Source organism: Gymnodraco acuticeps, unplaced genomic scaffold (genome assembly GCF_902827175.1).
Source record: "Gymnodraco acuticeps unplaced genomic scaffold, fGymAcu1.1, whole genome shotgun sequence".
Taxonomy (NCBI): Eukaryota; Metazoa; Chordata; class Actinopteri; order Perciformes; family Bathydraconidae; genus Gymnodraco; species Gymnodraco acuticeps.
The window spans coordinates 464,735-486,278 of record NW_022990450.1 but is presented as its reverse complement, the minus strand read 5'-3'; the positions used below and the strand labels follow the sequence as shown (position 1 = coordinate 486,278).

Below are 21,544 nucleotides of genomic sequence, written 5' to 3'. Positions count from 1 at the left end.
GGGGAGAGGAGAGAGGAGGCTCTCTGGAGGAGCTCTAACCGAGGAGAGAGGAGAGAGGATTAGATTAGATTAGAATCTTTAATGACCACACAGCCAGGCAGGTGGAATTCGTGTTCAGTGCAGAGTATTACAGCTTGTTCCATACAATTCAACCAACCTGATCTCACCAGAATGCGTGACTCCACCACGCAACCTTAACACCGCATTGCGTGGTGGAGTCACGCATTCTGTTACATTTGCGTGTCGGCACCACGCAAAAAACCCCAATGTAAAGTGAATGAGGCTCTTTTGTCGTGGTGCACACACGCATTTCTACAACGTCCCGCAGTGAGCTTTTATTCTATAAAACGTTTTTAAAATCTACTTTATAGCTTGTAGTAACTCACGGGAGGCTTCTTTTATTTGATTTGTATTCATAATAATTTTTATTTTTCGTCAGAATGTATTATGGTGCATTATTTATCAATTTCTGTTCTCAAAAAAACAGTGCATTGTGTGTAATACAACTGTGATTTTTATTAAATTACTTAGTTTTTAAGGAAGGCCAGAGCTTCAGCTGTGTCAAATAGATTGTTCCCTTTAGTTTACGTTATTTAAAAGACAATTATATTCCTATTTGATCAATAAAGGGGTATTGTAGGCCAATATTAGTCATTTAAAACATATACAATGATGATAATGATGGTGAAAACCACTCCCCCCACTGGCTACTGACTGTATTTGAAATGCTTTTTGTTTAATAGTAATAATAATCATTTTTATTATAACAACAATAAACCAGAAGAAGATTCCGTAGTTACCCCGGCAACGTTACGTCGCGCTTTACGTTAACGTGACGTAGCCACATTACCCACAATCACCTCACTTTCATTAATTTCATCCGATTTAATCTGACAACGGACAACAGTAAGTATCTCAAATCAAGGGGAGTTTATTTCTTTAAAACACGAAATAATATTGCTTTTATTTATTCCACTGTAGCACAGTCTCTATAGCGTTTCATTCCTGGATATTAGTTGGAGTTTTGTAGTGTGTTTAGCTTTCACAATAGGCCAACTAGCGGCCACGTTCAGCTAGCCTCCGGCCTTCCGGTCAACGTTTTGAGCTGGATAGCATTTATAGTTTATACAGCTAAATGACATTAGCTGTCACCGGCACAGTTGGATAGTGGAGGTGCGTGCTATAAAAATGTTTACATTTATGTATTTGCACATGTGTTGTAAAGACAGTGTTCAACACAGTTTTAATAGTGGCTAATGCATCGGCTATGGAGTGGAACAAAAATGTGGAACTGGAGTTTTTCCAGAGGATTTGACTGGCCACCCAATGTCCCACTCTGAATCAGAAATACTTCATTGATCTCCGGGGGAAATTGGGATTGTTACATTGTAGAATTTAAATATATAGTAGAAGATATAAGAAAAACAAGTGCATAATATAACAATATGCACAGTATAAATGCATAATGTATGCCAGAGTATTGCTCAGATGAATTATTATTGCATATAGAGTAATGCACAGATTAATTATTATTGCATAGAGTATTACACAGATGTTACTGTTATTGGAAATAATCCTAATCATGTTTTTCTTTTTTTCTGTTTTACAGCTTCATTACAACACTTAATATCACCAACACACACATATCCACACACACACACACATATAAAACCAACGGCACTTTTAAGAGCCACTCTTTCTCTCACTGTCTCTCTTTCTATCACTCTCTCACTTTCTCTTTTAATCACTCTCTCACTTTCTCTGTTAATCACTCTCTCACTTTCTCTGTTAATCACTCTCTCACTTTCTCTGTTAATCACTCTCCTGTCTTTCTCTCACTCCTACAAATGGCTGGAGGGTCACAAAAAAAGACCTGCCCAAACTGTAGTGAACAAATGTACTGTGGAAATAAAATCTGCCCACTATGTGAACATCCACAGCCAAAAAATGTGAGACTCAAAAAGAAAATGGACAAATTCCAAAGCCAGCAGAAGCAGTGGTTGTCATCCATGACTAAAAACAGAATCAAGTCCCACGTTATTGATGACGCCGCCCTTCTGGTATGTAGTTTACAGAATTATCTCATTCACCAAAAGTGTGAAAAGTAGTTTTATTACTTTGACAGAGGATTATAAATTAACTGGTATTGCTTCACATCCACATTATTAATTGTATCATTAATGAGAATATAATTCATGATTAATGATTTTCAAACAGAATTAACTATTATGTGTAGGAAGTTTAGGAAGTGTCTCATAAGTTAAAAATCCCAAATGTATCCAACAAAACATTATGAACAAATCATTGTTTTTATTATGATGCCAGGATATTAGTGTAGATGATTTATTTTGATGCTACTTCAGGGCAAGCTTGCAGATAAATTCAAATGTAAACAACAGTTTTGTGTATTTATCTAATTAATCTCTCTACCTCTCAACAATTATTTTCCCAGCTGGAAAAGTGACATGCCCTTGGCTTGAAGCCCCTGCTGCTGCTGGCGTATCCCCCTACCAAGCGGGTGCCACGGATATCTAAAACAAAGGTTTTGATGCCCATGCATGCCCAGCTTAGCACATCAGCCAAGACATGCCTCGACAATGTGGAGGCCATCTACAAGCTGATGGTTGCAGGTGAGATTGCATTTATTTAATAACCATCTGCGCGAGTCACTCATGCATATATTGACTATCTGTTATACAATGTGTTGATTCGTCCTGTTTATTTCAAAGCAACAAAGAGTCATTTTAAAAAGCTGGGGTCTCATTTCTAACTGTTATGTATGCACAAAACAGGGCTTGAAAGAGGTGTATGCCACTTCCCATGCAAAAGTTGTAATATATATTTTGAAAAATGTTTACAGAAGATTATGGTGACAGGGGAAACTGTCTATGCAGATGGTGAGGTGGTGGATTGAAGCCAGATTGTAGAAATACATGTTATAAGCATCATTATACATATAATAAAGCCTCTCTCATATTTAATTTCAGTTACTATCACACGTTTCTTAAAGATCCTACATTCAAACCATCAGTGTTATTTGTGCATATGCTTGTGAGCCATAACTAATTCCATAAGCATCTTTCAATTGTAAAAGAAGTAAGCCAACTCAAATCTCAAATCAAATCCACTTTGTATTTCATCAGCACTGTCTCGCCATCACATTCCCCATCGGAGCGCAGAGGAGATGGTTGAAACAGTATAGTACTGACACTCATGGTCAGTTGTGGAGCGCACCACAGCTGATGACAACAATCCAAGATAACATGAAATAGCAGTAAACAATAGCAGAACAGATGCAAGTACCAGACTGTGTCTCCAAAGCGTTCTGTGGTGCACAAAGAGCGCGCTGAAGACACTGCGGCCCCCACACACGTCTTCTCAAGTGACCTCACCCAGCACATCTTTCCCACCTACACATTTGGATAGCAAAGTCTAGAAGTAAAGCCAGTGACAGCTCTCGCACAATCTCACATATGAGTCCTAATTATATTGCTGGCCAAAAATTAAATAAATACATTTTGTTCACTTATCAAACTTCCATTTTCCAATGATAACCCAGTGTGGGGGATACCATTGACTTTTGCGATCATTGATTGCTGTAAACATTGAATTACTGTATGATACTCGTAATGCTGCATGGTGGACCACTGGCACTGCTAGGACGCCCTGAATGTAAGAATTAAGAGGGGACAAGTGTTCTGGGACCTCCTCCACCACAATCAGAGTCACAGTCACATAGTCAGAAAAAATGGTATCTTCTTCAAATAAATTGCGCTGAGCAGTGGCTCTGTGGACAACCCTCAGCTTCTCTGGCTCCTCTGCCCTGATGCCAAGCAGATACCTGTGGGTGACATCATACTCAATCAATCTTTTTTTTTTACAGTTTAGGTTAGGGTTGCCTTTGTTTGCATGTTTTTCACATTGATAATGTATGTGTGTGTATTCCAAGTTCCTGTTTTCGAACATTCAATGTTCAAAGGTGTTATTGTCATATGCACAGCTACAGCGTAGTTGTTGGCAATGACAATCTTAACTCCCAGGCTCCTCCAACAATGCAGCATACAAATAGTACAAGAAGAAATAAAATAGTGCAAGAAGAAACTAGTCCAACAACGTAGGTGCAAAACTTACATGCAGGAATAAGTCAAATATATACATATAAAATAGAATAAGATAAAACAGAAAGTAAAATGAAATACTAATATGGGGAGGCATGAATGAAAAGGTTGTATAAACAGATGTGGATATGTATATAAATATATTATATATGAACAGATAACTAACCAATGCAACATTTATGGTATTATACATAATAAATAAATAAATATGTGGGCTTTTAAACAGATTTGTACAACAAACTCTTTGTAGGTTGGACACGACTCAACCCAGACCAAGAGGAGCACCCTGACACACCAACACCACCCCAAGACCCACCCAACCAACTGCCCGATGGAAGCTACATCTTAAATTTGGTGCCATGTGATCCATCACCCATCACCAGCAACCACAGGAAACAGCAGATCCACCACCAAACCAGGCTCCCAGCACCCACCCACCACCAAACCAGGCTCCAGCACCCACCCACCACCAAACCAGGCTCCCAGCACACACCCACCACCAAACCAGGCTCCCAGCACCCACCCACCACCAAACCAGGCTCCCAGCACCCACCCACCACCAAACCAGGCTCCCAGCACCCACCCACCACCAAACCAGGCTCCCAGCACCACCCACCACCAAACCAGGCTCCCAGCACCACACCACCAACCAACCCACCACCACAACCAGGCTCCCAGCACCCACCCACCACCAAACCAGGCTCCCAGCACCCACCAAACCAGGCTCCCAGCACCCACCCACCACCAAACCAGGCTCCCAGCACCCACCCACCACCAAACCAGGCTCCCAGCACCCACCCACCACCAAACCAGGCTCCCAGCACCCACCCACCACCAAACCAGGCTCCCAGCACCCACCCTTATACTTTATAATTGAATAGAAAGCTTGCACATCCTTGCTTAATGTAATATAGTGCTACAGACCCCAAGTACTAGTGTAATGAATATAAGACTAAAACATATCCACTCAGTAGCAAGCAATGTAAGATGTAATCAGTCCATTAGCAGACACAGCAACATCCCGAAGGAATGGCAGATAAGCTAAGATTTAGAATAAAAGCATGTGTAGACTCTTAAACTTCTGTGATTGCTCAGGAGGAAACACTAAATGTGCTTATGTCACACAGTGGAAATGTTTGTGCATTCTGAGATGAGCCCAATACAAAACGTACTTTACCTGTTCTGCATATTTGTGCAAATAATGTATTCCATACAATTACAGATTGCTCTCACAACCATCTGGAGGTGTTCCCTGTGCGCAACATAATAAAGACAAGGAACCGAAAGGTAGGATAATGATTACCTGGATGACAGTGTTTGCTGTTGGATAACTTTTCTGAATTTGTATAGCAATGACTTTATCTTACCTTGAAGGAATGCTGTTGTCCAATTCACAATATTAAGCTATTTGTGTAAACATCCTGTAAATCCCTCTAGTCGGTCAGATGTCTTTTTTCATGACTATTTTTTTAAATATATGCAAACTATTTGAACAATACATATATTATAAGTACTTGTGAAAGTACAACGTTCAAATAACATACAGATGTACAATGTCTTTGTCTGCCTACCACAGGGGGGACGGAGCACCTTTATGACTGGGAGCCCTGCACCATTTGGTATGTTAATTGGCTTTTGTACAATTACATCTATGTGTACATTTGTGGTAATTGTTGGCATGCCATTATCTTAGGTGGCATTTGTTAAAGAAAAATGCAAAAAGTTCTGCTGTCTGTAGCACCAGCTATACACAAGTTATTTTAAATGTGCAAAGTCCACACTAAACGATACATTGAAACTAGGTCGTTTATTTAATTAAAGCTGTGTCAATATTTGATTACACCACAGAGACACCAGGTTCACGTTAGCTACTCTGGCGTTAAGTCCACACTTACTAAAGTATTAGTAAATAATCACCAAACAACAACAGAAATGTAAAGGAACTAGGTCAAAGAATTATGATTAGACATTCATCTACAGATAGTGCAAATTAACAACAGTGATGACAATCAAGTGGTGAAACCGTAAACTACAACAAAGAGAAATATATCGGTACCCTATTATTGGGCAGATAAAATTGTAACGTAACAAACGCATCATGATATAATTTCCCCAAGGGGATCTATAGACTGTTTGTTATCTATCAAATGCTATTTGATCCCTTATCTTAGAATACAATGTGCCTGTTGGAGGAGTTATTATTCACTTGAAATGTTGTGCTGTAAGGCTCTAGGGATGCAATGATTTTACATTTTGATGCTATGATAATAGTCTGAGGAAACATCACCTTTGGGTTTTACAATTATTACACTAAGGATGGATGAATGTGTACTTATAATTAGAGGTTTTATAGGATTGTTCCACAACATTTTGGCATTTTCAGCTACTGTGCCTTTTTACCTTTGTTAACACGATTAACCCGTTTTCCATATTTTCCAATGAGCAAGTTGTAATGAATCTGTGATCTTTACAAAAAAAAGAAAATGTCAGAGCAAAAGCGCCATGCAACACCATAATGCAAAGAACACCAGTTTTCAGTACAAGACCTTCAGAAGAACAGTTGAAACATTCCATGACACCATCTGACTTGCAAGAGGAAGTGTGGATAAGGGAGAACATAATGTATATAGCCATGAGGTTACATTGCAGACATCCTTCATATGTAATGTCAGATGAGAAGACAATTGTAATTTGCCCTTACTTTGACATATCTGTGTGCTAAAACTTGATGAAGGTTGTCCCTCTTCCTTCTGTTCCATCCCATGGCCTGTTGAGTAAGCATGTTCACTCTTTCTAAAAAACACAAAAATATATCCACAAACAAAAAAGTAAGTATTCACATCAAAAAGGCAATACTGAGTGAGAAACCTGATGGACATGACTAAACCCAATCGTTAAAAGGTTGTTGAACTGGTAATACACCAATAATGTTTTTACGGAGGGAACTCTCTGTAAAATACTTATCAGGGCTGCCTTATCACAGTGTGTAGTGTTAATACCAACCTGATTTTGTCATGTATTTTGTGACCAGAGCTGCCCTGGAGAGAAAGCTGTTCACCTATAATGAATGTTACAATTAATGTTCGGTCACCATTACATAACAATATTACCTACACATCATAGATCTTGAACTGGATGGTTTAAGAGAAAACTTGTGTACTGACTTCCTACAATGTGCATGCATGTATTGTTGCTGAACATATGAGCTGCCTATCTTTCATTTGAACTCAGACATAAAGGATATGCTTTAAACTAATCAACAGGCTTGTCACTGAGATGACACATACATATTTGTACTGCTTTCTATTAAGACCTCTTGTATCCATACAGTTATAATAATGCCATTAATAACATACCTGCTCTACTTCCTCTCCCACTGTGTTTCCTGCCCCGTCCTGACTTCTGCCACCCCATCTCACCTGCAACACAGCGCAAATAGTGTTATATAGCAAAGTTTTTGATATCCAATAAGGCATGCCATGCACAACATTAAAAATCCTTTGCATTAAAGATGTTATGTACCTCGCATTTTGCTGTATGGGCTTTAGCATGCATCACGCTAAGAAATGGCCTCATTTCTGTCAACGGCAGAAGCTCTGGTAATCCCTCGGCTATTTTATTAAGGTATGGCCAGTACCTAAGAAGCAGGAGCAGCATTTTGTGATTGAGTGTTACAAAGATAAACTTTTAATTGACATGACAACAATATCAATATCATCTAAAATGACTGCTGAGGCATAGGCCATTTTAAACATTGTTGTGGATGTGCAATATGACAGTGAGGATTACCTGCATGTTACATCCATACAGAAGAAGTCAACATTTGCCTTCTTGGACATCTCTTTTTGGAGAAACATTGCGTACGCGTATATTTCTCCACGGAAGTGGTTCAGTCCTCGTAAGAGAAACCCATGTCTGATTAATCAGAAGAAAATCTAGTTGTTAATAATAAACTGACACAGCAAGGCCTGGCTTAAGCACTCTGTCATCTAGGTGGCTATAACAACAAATATCACTTGGATGCTACAAAGGATGGATCAATTCCGCTCCACAATCAAAAGTGTTTAATGCTTCCAATTCTTACAAAGACTTAGACTTGGATTGCTATTAAAACTGAAATAATGAGACCAGACTCAAGAACCAAACACATATACACACACAGACACACTTACAAATACATACCTGCAAACTGCCACTTGAATGCCCTCCTCGTCTATCTGGGCACCAGACTTTTTTGACATCTCTCTGCCAGCGGTGAATTTGGCAGTACCACAGACGGCACTGTCATTTCCCTATAAAGTCAGTTTATTACACACAAGTTTTGACATATATAAAAAAGAACACCACAGGTGTAACTGCAACTATCATAATAAGAAAAAAAACGTACACTTTTCATGTTGCCTCTGACAAGGTCAACAAATGTTGCGACTTCCTCATCCTTGGCCAGGAACAAGCCCTCATAGATTGGCGGCTCCTCAGTCCTGTCCATGATAAGTTAACATACAAGTCAATAATAAAAATCACAAAGCACTACATTACTATGATTTGTTTTAATGTCTGTTATGGCTACTGCGGAAGTTTATGAAGAGAATTATGCAGAAGATGTGATGCAGCATATTTTTGGTATATTCATTTTAATCTCACCAATATATAAGAGGTGTATTGCATCATGTTATCCCTAAATATATGTGTGGGTATATACATTCCTGTGTATTAATAGTTGAAGGAACAAAATACATTTTTCCTCTTAAATATAGAGAGGTTTTTTATAGATTCCTGAAACAATGTTCCCTTTTTCTTTAAAGTAGATTAGCGCAATAGTCTTTTTCTTTCACTTTTACCCTTTCATCAAAAGGGTGCTTTAGGCTATTTTTGAGGGGGTAATAATGCAGAATTACTTGTGAGTTCTGTTTTGAGTGAAAAGATTACCCTTTTGAGTGTTTTTCTTGGTTAACCATTAGATATAGTGGCTAAATTCGTTCTAAGTTAATTGTGCGCATCCTGCAGGCCTTGAGAATTTAGTCACACAGTTAAGAGAGACAATGGTCCTTTTAGACTAAGGGTGAGCTTACTTCGGGTGAATAAAAGTTCAGAGATGATTGGGGGGGGGTATGAAGACAGTTAGGCTTGTTGGTGAGCTAGTTCTGAGGATGTCATGGGATAATGACTGTTATATTCCCAACAAGTATGGCTTTCATAAAGAAACACATGACTTGGGTGATAAGATGTGTTTTGTTGTAAAATGGGCCCCGTTTGGTTTTCTGCTGGCCAGCGCTGGGTCATTGTGACAAAGCATATTTTGCGTCTGCCAATGAGAGGACCCTGAAAAGATGACCAGCTGACCTCACCCCTTCCTTCTGTCTTCTGGTATATATTCTGTTGATTCCTGAGTTCGGCCTCTCTTCACATGCTGTCAGGACCGGAAGGATCTCCGCAGCACGCGAACCAGGGCAGAAGTGGCCGGCTACTTCTTAAAACATTACAATATGATTTTAGTATATTGTATTATATGGTGTTGTAATGTATTATAGTGCATTGCATTATTACCTTTGATAATTAAAACAGATTGTTTAAACTGGTATCTGGGTGTTCTCTGTCTGATTTCCTTCCTGTTATGATTTTAAGCAGGACTCGTCAAAACGACACGCGGAGCCGAGTGGGGTTGTAAAAACCTCAAAACTCCAACAAAGTGGTGACCCAGACGTTTACGAGTGGGCGTTCAGCGGGAGTCACATCAGCAGCCAGCGGACTAAGCTGTCCAGGGGTGACACCTCGAAATACTTTCTGACAACTAAAAACAGAGCTCTATACAAAATATCAGGTAAGCACGGATACCCGTTACACTCAAAATCTGTGATTTGGCTATATTCAAATTTTTTAGAGTTGTCAGGAATATTTCTCAGTGTCTAGTCTTCACGCTAAAGATAATGCAATGCATATTTTAGCATAGGTAGGTAACTAACTAAGAATAATAAGATTAATAAAGCAACGGTTAGGAACCTCGTGGATTTTTCAGAATCGCACGACTAACTCGTTAGCTCCATGTGAAGCGATGAGGACTGTAAGAAGAAGGTGAAAGGCCCCGTGCGTTTTTTTCATAACTCGACACGGCTAACTCATCGGGGGCGTTCAGTGGTTTCTAATGATTCCATCCAGAACTAAATTGAATAATGCTTTCCAGTCTCATAGGAGCTGCAGTTGCATTATAAGTGAATCCAAGAAGAGTTACGCAAATTTCAAATAACCATTTTGAAAGGACCGGAAGCTCGTTCTCTTGTTCTGTGGGGTTAATCTATCTAGCCAAAGGTGACGATAAAGAGATTATGTTATCTGTTGAAATAAACATCGCACCATAAAGCTGGATAGACTGTACGGGGAATAATTTTCTGTGAATAATTACTAATAGATAAGGGAGAAAAGTCAGATAAAGAAATGCGTGGTCACCATGGGTTAAAGAAAGCCCCCCTTTTTCTTCACAGCTTTCCTCTAATTGCTGAAGCAGCAGCCAGAAGTGTGACTGCTTGTGCTTCTTCTCAAAATGCCTCAAAAATGGCTGCTGAGCGTTGAATTTAAAACAAGGAGTGAATAATCAACGACTGGTCTGAAGTTGGAGTGAATAACATTGAAAATTAATAGATCAATGTGTCGTAGATATTTAAATAAATAAGAAACTATAATTTGTCGTTTTTAGCATAGTTTTTGTGGGATGCAGTTACGTCACATTGTGGTTTTCATGAGAAGTTTTGAGAACTGATTGTTACTATTGCATTGCATTGTGAATTTTGTGCTATTTTGTCATTAGGTAGTTTTTGTAATATCATTAGTAGACATTAATTGTGTTTATGAAGAAAGAGTAAGTAAACAGGAGGGATCTGTTCATGTTTAAACATGACAGAGGTGCTGCACGAGGCTAAAAGCACACTGTTGGCTAAACACAGAGAGGTGATTGATGAGAGAAGCTTGTGCAGGAGCAGCTGCAGGGCACAGAGAGAGAGAGACAAGAGAAGTAGATGTTTTGAAGAGTTCAGAGAGAGTACAACTTATATAAAGTTAACTACTAGTCTGAAGAATGTTATATTGTTTTGTGAGTAAACATGAAGTAAAAATATAAGAACAACATGCTTATCTAGGTTAACAGAAAGCTGCTATCAACCAGTTTCAGCAGCTACTGTCCTATCTGTGTTCCAAAGAGAACATACGTTGCATTTACAATTCATATTAAGAAAGTTCACAATTGATACCATTAAAGGCCGTTTTGGATTAATAGGGCGTGTCTGTCATAAACATTCGTGCTCAGATGGAATAAAGTGTTGAGATGTTCTCAAGAGTGGGAGTTTTCACAACGCTTTTTAGTTTGTATTGAAACAATTAAGTGGTAAGGACAGAAAACTGTTCCGCGATGATTTCTTTAGGTTTTAGCTTTAGTAATGGAGATTACATTTTGTGAGGAAACTTTTCCACCAATAATAACTGTTCAAAATATATATTCAGTAACTGTAATCAGATTACTTGTTTTTCAAATATAGCGCTAAATACAGTTAGTTTTGTATTCTGTTACAAATCTAACCTGCTTGTAACACAAGTTAGATAAACAATTTGAAAAATAACAGAATAAGCAAGTGGTTAAGGAGGTTTTCCTGTTTGGCTCATTTGATTTGGAAGTCAAGTAAGGAAGAATAGTGTTTTATGAGAACTGTCATTCCTCATGGTTTTTAAAGATAAATCATCAGTTTGTTTGGACTTTGAGGTAAAGATAGGATCATGGTGGAGAAGGAAGACCTTTTTTGGTTTCAAATTAAAAAAAGATTTTAAAGATGAAGTTTATTTTATTTTTTTCTGACTAGAATTTTAGAAGCAGGACTTCAACTAGACAAGATATTTTACGATGTGGTTTTACTACTTTTAATGGAGTAAATAATCTGGGTAGACTACTGCCATTGGTTTGTTTTAACATTCACATGTTTCAGCATTCCTGACCATATAGACATTCAGCCGTTTTATTTTGTAACCCTTTGGGGGAGAGATTTAAATTGAGTTTTTCTCCAGTTGCTGATTTGCTGTGATTATAGCAGCACTGGATAGATGTACGCCACCTTTGGGTTGTACTCTGAATCAGTGTGTTGGTGAAGAGTTGCTCACTACAGAAACAGAAGAACTGTGCAAAGAACGCATCTCTGAGGAGGGTTTGACATTTTGCTTGGGCCTTGTTGCCGAGGCAACAGTGGTGTGAAGAGGAACTGCAGTTTTTGGGGATTCCTGCTGTGCAGAGGACAACGTGTGTCTGCTGATTGTACCACATTGATCCAGAGGTTCCTTCCCCCTCAGGACATCCCAGTGCAAAACAAGAGTTTCATTGATCCAATTCACTACAGCTGCAGAAGACAACACATCACTGACTGTTCACATTATGACAAGTTCTGAGACAGGCTTGTCTCAGATTGTTCAGACTCTGAAGAAATTATGCGATGATTTTACAGCATAACTGTGCAACAGTTTTCCAGAGGGTGGTGTACAACAATAGGTTTAGTGTTTGAGAAGGGAGGCTGATTGTTTAAACGATGGTCTGGAATACTGAAAAGATTAAAGTTAATATCCTTGTTTAGCAAACAACACATCTGATTATTAGGTCACACCTAAATAATCTTGACATATAAACTAACTATGAGTAAAAGATGAATGGATTTTATGTCCTAGAGGGTTAGTTATGTTGCGAATACTTCACAAGGTATTTGCTAATGTATTTTGAAGAACAAATAACAAGGACACAAGTCCAATTTTGTTTTGTTTTTAGGTTAAGTTGTCCATTACCAAAACTGTTCACCTTATGTCTAGATTTGGACTTTGATGGTAAGGGAGTATTTAGGCTTATTTTTATACATCTGACATTTTCAAATATGTTGGCTATTCACTAGATAGACATTGGTTAAGAACTTTTCTGAAGATTGAATATTTGTTCCATTTCTAAATATTCCTATTTAAAAAGTAATTTTAGAGTAAAGAAGACTGATGCTGTAATTGGACATAATGTGAGGCCTTCAATCACCCATTGTAATGGTGCATATTATTGACGACTAATAGGGAGGAGGGGTCACTCGACCCACCCTGCAGTGGTTTTTAAAATCTTATGCAGCTTCACAGGAAGCGCACGGCACCAGATTATGAGTTTGGAAGACTAGCGTCACCACCTCCTAATGGACATTAATTTAGTTAGTAATTAACTGACATTTAGAGATGTTAAAGAGTAAAAACATACCTACCATAAGTGATAATTCCTAAATTTAGCTACAAACCATTGATGAAATGACTTCTGTTTTTAGAATCCTTGATAAAGGAAGGAGTGATTGTTACATATTCGGACACCCAAGGTTCCACGCACTGTTAAAGAGGTTAACATTGTTTTTAAGTGGACCAGATTTGAAGATAAATGAATATGAGTTATGAAATACATAGCAGAGCTTTACAGATCCTAGTAATGGTTTGACTCAAGATAATAATTATGTGCAGAAGTTTCTGAAATAGATCTATTAGACATTTGAATATAGATTAGGTGTTGATAAACTGCAGTAGTAGTACAATAAGGAAGTGACATTTTTTGGCTAAACACTTTTCGGGGAATGTGGGAAGCAGCTGTCTCAATGAAAAGTTAGAGATATCTTGAACATTATAGTTGTAATTGTGAATTAATAAATGATGGCGCTCCATATATACATATTTGTGTAGACAAAGGATACTGGCCTATGCTGAAATGTCAAAGTCTCTGCAGAGCACGACACATGGCCAAAAAAGACTGAGACCAACTGACCTTTGACCCTGACCGACAGTGTGACTTGACAAGGCACTGTGATTGACTGACTCTGGGGTGAACCTGACCAAACTTGACTTTACAACCTGACAGTGTGAGTGTGAATGTGAGTGTATGTCTGCATGTGATCAGTGCAACTGCATGATTTAAAACAATGACTAATCAAGCATGTTTTTGGACTAACACATTTTTCTGGGCCTCAATAACATTCCACAGAATTGGAAAACCGCACTTGTGCACTCCCACAGGAGGTGGCAGTTTGCAGAATGTGGAACTCAAACTAAAACATGAAGATTCTGTTTCTTTTAGGACTGAAGGATGGAGAGGAACACTTCATTTCACTGGAGTGTTTACTGTGGAAATGATGGATGTACATTTGGGAAAAAATGTTTGATATTTTCTTAGAATCCATTATTACCTGAAGGTTTTCTTCCCATACAGGATTTTGGTTACACATGAGTCATGTGTAAAAAGGGGGAGTGTACGGCTGCCCCAACTCGATTGTTCAATCTGACCATTGATTGACGGTTTTAGAATTGACCTGCTCCATATCTGGGGATAAGATACTGTTTGGTGAATGTTGACATGTTTCTAATATTGGTTGAGTTATAGCAGGTAACACAGATGCAGAATCAGTGGCCAAGGGGCTACTGTGAGAGATGTGATTCCAGAATGGAATACTGAAGAAGTTGACCTGTGAGTAATGTTTCAACAGGTATAAAAGTAACTGAGGTTTGAAATGTAGAAAGAACATATTACAGTTAAAACTAAAACATAGTAATGTAATGAGACATAATTTAATTTAGACAACATCATGTAACTAGCCTGGTGAAGAAGTAAAAGCCATAGACTTTATTGTTTAGGTCATTATGAGGATATACATTTCATCTAAATTTATAAGACATTTGATGACAGTTTGTTGGAATTCTGTATTCATTTTTTCAGCGTGATAATATCTAAGCACTGACAGGTAGAAGCAGTATCACCAGGAAATCATTCACTTTGTTAGTATCGTGATTTTGGTTGTTTTTGAATCCATAACATTAGTGTGTTTCTTTACCAGAAACATTAGCAGTTCATATTATATTTAGATTTTAAATAGGATCTCAAGGATTTCATTTAAAAATAAACACAGATGCTTGTCAGAAATTCAGAGCTATTGAAATATGTTATTTAGTTTACCTAAAGATGTTGGGGTTCTTATTTAGTTGGCACAATCCAAGTACTAAGATTCTGAAGCTGTACTGGCAGATAGGAGGTCTACAATTAATTTAGAAAACCTGTTCACAGACGGCTGTTGTTTCAAGACACCCCACCAACAGGCTCCAAGTGGGTCAAAACAGCTGAGCGTAGGCTTGAGGGAGTTGTATCAGATTTCTCCACACAGGTCGCTGGCGCCAAAAGGGGGACCCGAGAAGCACGAGGACAAAGTGGCTCAACCCCAGGCTCTCCGGCCCCGACCGAGTGACCCAGAGGACATCCCATGCCGTCCGCCTAGAAGGAAAGGGGGACAACTGGTACCACTGGAGCCAGTGTGCGGTCGGGAAAACACCTGCGAGGACCCTAGACGACATCAGGACAGACCTGGCCCTCGTCAAGGCAGTTGACCCGGGAGGCATCATCAGCGGGCCGGAGAAGGAGAATCGGGAAGACATCACTCCAGCATCGACCCGGAAGCCGCCATCAGCGGGCCGGAGGAGGAGGAGGAGGAAGACATCTCTCTAGCAGGCAGCCCAGAAGCTTCCGTCAGCGGAGCGGGGGGACAAAGACACGGCAAGCCAGGACGGCACAGGGGACTTGTCGAGGCAGCAGAGGAGTCTACTTCTCTGATCAGTTCCACCCGTGAAGGGCTAGCCGCGTCTCCCCCTCCCTATCAGCTGCCCCTTGTTGGCGTATTCCTCTGAGGGGGGGGGGGGCTGATGATTCACCACACAAGGAGACTGCACTAGCACCCAGCTGCCCCCTCATGGTTCCTTCACTGCCATGGAAAGTGGTGTTCTGTCTCCATGAAGGTTTCAAGTACTCTAAATACCAGCTTCGGATGGATTTATACAATGTTTAGGGGACGGACACAGTAGAAAAGAATGACAGTGGGTATATGTTTCAAGTGCCTTGTGTAAATTGCACTCTTTTAAAAGAGTGCAAAAGGGGGAATTGCGGAAGTTTATGAAGAGAATTATGCAGAAGATGTGATGCAGCATATTTTTGGTATATTCATTTTAATCTCACCAATATATAAGAGGTGTATTGCATCATGTTATCCCTAAATATATGTGTGGGTATATACATTCCTGTGTATTAATAGTTGAAGGAACAAAATACATTTTTCCTCTTAAATATAGAGGTTTTTTATAGATTCCTGAAACAATGTTCCCTTTTTCTTTAAAGTAGATTAGCGCAATAGTCTTTTTCTTTCACTTATACCCTTTTCATCAAAAGGGTGCTTTAGGCTATTTTTGAGGGGTAAAATGCAGAATTACTTGTGAGTTCTGTTTTGAGTGAAAAGATTACCCTTTTGAGTGTTTTTCTTGGTTAACCATTAGATATAGTGGCTAAATTCGTTCTAAGTTAATTGTGCGCATCCTGCAGGCCTTGAGAATTTAGTCACACAGTTAAGAGAGACAATGGTCCTTTTAGACTAAGGGTGAGCTTACTTCGGGTGAATAAAAGTTCAGAGATGATTGGGGGGGGTATGAAGACAGTTAGGCTTGTTGGTGAGCTAGTTCTGAGGATGTCATGGGATAATGACTGTTATATTCCCAACAAGTATGGCTTTCATAAAGAAACACATGACTTGGGTGATAAGATGTGTTTTGTTGTAAAATGGGCCCGTTTGGTTTTCTGCTGGCCAGCGCTGGGTCATTGTGACAAAGCATATTTTGCGTCTGCCAATGAGAGGACCTGAAAAGATGACCAGCTGACCTCACCCCTTCCTTCTGTCTTCTGGTATATATTCTGTTGATTCCTGAGTTCGGCCTCTCTTCACATGCTGTCAGGACCGGAAGGATCTCCGCAGCACGCGAACCAGGGCAGAAGTGGCCGGCTACTTCTTAAAACATTACAATATGATTTTAGTATATTGTATTATATGGTGTTGTAATGTATTATAGTGCATTGCATTATTACCTTTGATAATTAAAACAGATTGTTTAAACTGGTATCTGGGTGTTCTCTGTCTGATTTCCTTCCTGTTATGATTTTAAGCAGGACTCGTCAAAACGACACGCGGAGCCGAGTGGGGTTGTAAAAACCTCAAAACTCCAACACTACTCAATCACAACCCCAAGGGCTACTATTTGTATTAGCGGTGTGTTCTTTATCATTTTCAATAATACCTATACATACCCTTTTGACTTGGAAAAGCGGTAATGCTTGCGGTTTCCATCACAGCAGACAGCCAACATGTCTGGAGAACATGCTGGACAAACAAAGTGATGGACCTGGCACATATCCTCTTGTTTGTACTGACAGAAGCTAAACTCGAAGAAGCTTCGCTGAAATGTATCAGCACAGATAATACCTGTCTGTATATTGATTTAAAAAAAGTGGATTAGTAATTGTTTTGAAAGCAATGCCAACAATTTATGATATGGTATACAGTAATATGATATTGTTTTTTGTATGTTTCCGTGTGATTCAGGCAGATTTACCCGTCCAGCTTGAACAGATCTGTGCTCCAACATTTTCAGAAATGCCTGCCTGGACATGGCTGGTGCTGTCACCTTCATGTGCTCCAATGAGGTGAACACGTCATATTTGTAAAGCGTCTGGCAGCTGGTGCTAGCTGGCCAGTACCGATACAAAAGCAGGTCTTTAACCTCAGGAGTCCATTCTGCAGAGCAGGATGGACAGGATTTCCGAGGCAAGCAGACATTGTATCGTCCTGTGAACAAATGGAAAAAGTAAAGGTATTTCGGTAATTAAACTGTGAGTTTGCCTTAAAATATTGGATTTTATACATAGATGTGCATATATGATATATTAGCTATTTGACATGGCATTTGGGTGTTGTCTGAAAATGACCAGGTGATACAAATCTTTGCATTGCACAAAGTGGTAAAACTCTGCCGTACAATACTACTTGTACAAAAAGAAGGGCTTTCAGACAACATACCGTTGATGGTGACCACAGAAATATGCTTCCAAGGAGTCACTGTGACGTCATCAGAGCATTCACAGATTGACCTTGGAGTAGGAACGGGCAGTTGACATACTGCAATATAGAAAATAAATTAGGAAGGGTGTATTTACAGTTTTTCCTTAATTCTCCAGATTATAAAGATATTCAATAAAATGTTGCATAACTTTCACATATCTTGCAGCCCTAGTCAAAACCAATCATACTTTTTTCAATCAGCTATGTACACTTCCCATTCGCACTTAATTTTGGGAACTACATTATAATGGGACATTGTAATGTAATGTTAACCTTTACATACTTTGTTCACAAAACTGAGGCTGGCCATTTTCATCCACCACCACAGCAGTTGTAGGGGGAATGGGCTCCAGAAATCCATTGAACACAGCCTCTCTGTCATGGAAGATATTCCTCTTGTGGGCCTCCATGTCACAGTTTGCACAGAGGAACTCCATGTCCAGTGGAACATAGTCCAGGCACCTAATAGCCGCTTCTTCTGCACAGCATCTGTGGCACTTCTGAATGGCTATTCTCTCAGCTGAGAGTTTTGCATTAAAAAGCATTGGCCTAGCCGTTTTCATTCTCACATCTGTGAGAAGCTGCCTTTGTGCCCAGGCAGAAACCGTTCCGTCTGTTGCCTCCGGAACCTGTACTGCAGTTAGGGTGTCCCTTAACTCTTAAAGATGAGTTTCTAAAAAATAAAACAGCTGTTAAGCCGCCACCCTAAAACTGGTATGATGGATATTAAGGTAGTATACTGAACCACTTTTGAGTTGGAAAAATATATGCAGACTAATAATAGCAACATGCTATGAATCATCATATGCATCCAAAGCAATATTAGCAAGTGATACTTATACCAAATATGCATTCACTTGTCATGAAACAGTCAATACTCAATACTTTATTATGATTAACTAGATGAGTATAAAAATGGAAACATTGGGAAAAACTGTAGTGCCAGTCAACTGCTGTTATAATCAATATACTCACCAAGACTACTAAACTCTTGATGTTCTAGCTGAAGGCCTTCCTCATGCACAGGATCGTCTCTTCTGGCTTGTGAAGCTGCAGAGACAGTCATTTTTGCTTAACCCTTCAATCAATCTAAAATGACACCAATTCATTGTAATATGAAAATGCTCTGTAAGGACTGTAGGTAATGAAACTAAGAACTTATTACCACAGCATCACAATGACAATTTACATTTGGCATACTTTTATCCAAATCGAGGTACACATTTTAAAAAATACAACACAGGCAAGGATTATCATCACAGGCTCTTAAAATATCTTGATTTCATTTGGAAATGTTTTAAACATTGCAACAGATTTGTCAAGAGGTATCTTTAAATTACATAATTTCATACTGTGTACACCAAAATAACTTTGTTATGAATTATCTTTATTCTTAGACTTAGAAATCATGATATAGTAAAGAACTAACCTGATGCGGGGCGTTGTGTTTCCCGTTGTCTCTCACGTCTGCGTGTGACCACTGGATTAGAAAGAGGTCTCTTCCTGCTTTTTCTTTTCTTTTCCGGAGGGATGGCAGGGGGTTCCGTGGCCATGGCAGTCTATATTTTTTCAGAGGTTGAGATCAACAACAAAGTTGTAATACAACATAAGACAGCAGCACTTATATTTGAGCAATTATTTAACGGTTGCATAAAAAGGACTAACTGTCCCTTTACATTACATCAATAAAAAGCAATAGCAATGATTATATTACAGACTTGGGTATTTGCTTATCATGAAAAGCCTCACCCTGGCCTCAAGGAGATGAGCCTCGCTAATCAATGATGCCATGTGCACCGTGGCCTCATTGAGATCCTCAAAGACCCTCACTTCAGGGTTGAGGGACATGGCATACAAATAATACAAACAATACACAAAATGAAGAGTGAGAGAAAGACAGGAGAGTGATTAACAGAGAAAGTGAGAGAGTGATTAAAAGAGAAAGTGAGAGAGTGATAGAAAGAGAGACAGTGAGAGAAAGAGTGGCTCTTAAAAGTGCCGTTGGTTTTATATGTGTGTGTGTGTGTGGATATGTGTGTGTTGGTGATATTAAGTGTTGTAATGAAGCTGTAAAACAGAAAAAAAGAAAAACATGATTAGGATTATTTCCAATAACAGTAACATCTGTGTAATACTCTATGCAATAATAATTAATCTGTGCATTACTCTATATGCAATAATAATTCATCTGAGGAATACTCTGGCATACATTATGCATTTATACTGTGCATATTGTTATATTATGCACTTGTTTTTCTTATATCTTCTACTATATATTTAAATTCTACAATGTAACAATCCCAATTTCCCCCGGAGATCAATGAAGTATTTCTGATTCAGAGTGGGACATTGGGTGGCCAGTCAAATCCTCTGGAAAAACTCCAGTTCCACATTTTTGTTCCACTCCATAGCCGATGCATTAGCCACTATTAAAACTGTGTTGAACACTGTCTTTACAACACATGTGCAAATACATAAATGTAAACATATTTTTATAGCACGCACCTCCACTATCCAACTGTGCCGGTGACAGCTAATGTAATTTAGCTGTATAAACTATAAATGCTATCCAGCTCAAAACGTTGACCGGAAGGCCGGAGGCTAGCTGAACGTGGCCGCTAGTTGGCCTATTGTAAAAGCTAAACACACTACAAAACTCAAACTAATATCCAGGAATGAAACGCTATAGAGACTGTGCTACAGTGGAATAAATACAAGCAATATTATTTCGTGTTTTAAAGAAATAAACTCCCCTTGATTTGAGATACTTACTGTTGTCCGTTGTCAGATTAAATCGGATGAAATTAATGAAAGTGAGGTGATTGTGGGTAATGTGGCTACGTCACGTTAACGTAAAGCGCGACGTAACGTTGCCGGGGTAACTACGGAATCTTCTTCTGGTTTATTGTTGTTATAATAAAAATGATTATTATTACTATTAAACAAAAAGCATTTCAAATACAGTCAGTAGCCAGTGGGGGGAGTGGTTTTCACCATCATTATCATCATTGTATATGTTTTAAATGACTAATATTGGCCTACAATACCCCTTTATTGATCAAATAGGAATATAATTGTCTTTTAAATAACGTAAACTAAAGGGAACAATCTATTTGACACAGCTGAAGCTCTGGCCTTCCTTAAAAACTAAGTAATTTAATAAAAATCACAGTTGTATTACACACAATGCACTGTTTTTTGAGAACAGAAATTGATAAATAATGCACCATAATACATTCTGACGAAAATAAAAATTATTATGAATACAAATCAAATAAAAGAAGCCTCACGTGAGTTACTACAAGCTATAAAGTAGATTTTAAAAACGTTTTATAGAATAAAAGCTCACTGCAAGACGTCGTAGAAATGCGTGTGTGCACCACGACAAAAGAGCCTCATTCACTTTACATTGGGGTTTTTTGCGTGGTGCCGACACGCAAATGTAACAGAATGCGTGACTCCACCACG

At 38.9% G+C, this 21,544-nt stretch overlaps 1 protein-coding gene and 2 long non-coding RNA genes across 4 annotated transcripts; 1 reads left to right on the top strand and 2 right to left on the bottom strand.

The window, feature by feature from the left end:
* Positions 1-494: 494 nt before the first annotated feature.
* LOC117552338 lies at positions 495-4,498 on the top strand. The gene is made up of 4 exons (XR_004569934.1): positions 495-906; positions 1,610-2,060; positions 2,453-2,630; positions 4,369-4,498. It is a non-coding gene; the product is annotated as an uncharacterized LOC117552338 (long non-coding RNA).
* Positions 4,499-7,059: 2,561 nt separating this feature from the next.
* LOC117552337 lies at positions 7,060-18,491 on the bottom strand. 2 transcript variants are annotated; one of them, XM_034225710.1, is made up of 10 exons: positions 18,360-18,491; positions 18,035-18,133; positions 17,571-17,803; positions 17,266-17,444; positions 8,506-8,599; positions 8,301-8,410; positions 7,908-8,033; positions 7,641-7,755; positions 7,475-7,537; positions 7,060-7,176 (listed from the first exon to the last, which is right to left on the bottom strand). In XM_034225710.1, exons 1-10 carry the CDS (start codon positions 18,484-18,486, stop codon positions 7,111-7,113), a joined length of 1,212 nt encoding a protein of 403 aa, XP_034081601.1. In that variant the 5' UTR covers positions 18,487-18,491; the 3' UTR covers positions 7,060-7,110. The 2 variants fall into 2 exon arrangements, with proteins under 2 accessions (XP_034081601.1, XP_034081602.1); XM_034225711.1 differs by lacking the exon at positions 7,060-7,176 and having other exon boundaries at positions 7,326-7,537.
* A 575-nt stretch (positions 18,492-19,066) lies between these two features.
* Positions 19,067-21,270, bottom strand: LOC117552335. Its single transcript, XR_004569932.1, has 4 exons — positions 20,849-21,270; positions 19,826-20,143; positions 19,506-19,635; positions 19,067-19,126 (listed from the first exon to the last, which is right to left on the bottom strand). It is a non-coding gene; the product is annotated as an uncharacterized LOC117552335 (long non-coding RNA).
* Positions 21,271-21,544: the final 274 nt, after the last annotated feature.

Bases quoted from the DNA above. Each gene is read 5' to 3' on its own strand.
- LOC117552337 (XM_034225710.1), bottom strand. From the start codon at position 18,486: ATGGAGGCCCACAAGAGGAATATCTTCCATGACAGAGAGGCTGTGTTC. The intron at 17,445-17,570 runs GTAAATCTGCCT...ATCAATATACAG, and splicing joins GATCTGTTCAAGCTGGACGG to ACAGGTATTATCTGTGCTGA. The intron at 8,600-17,265 runs GTATGTATAGGT...TATCATGGACAG, and splicing joins CGCTTTTCCAAGTCAAAAGG to GACTGAGGAGCCGCCAATCT.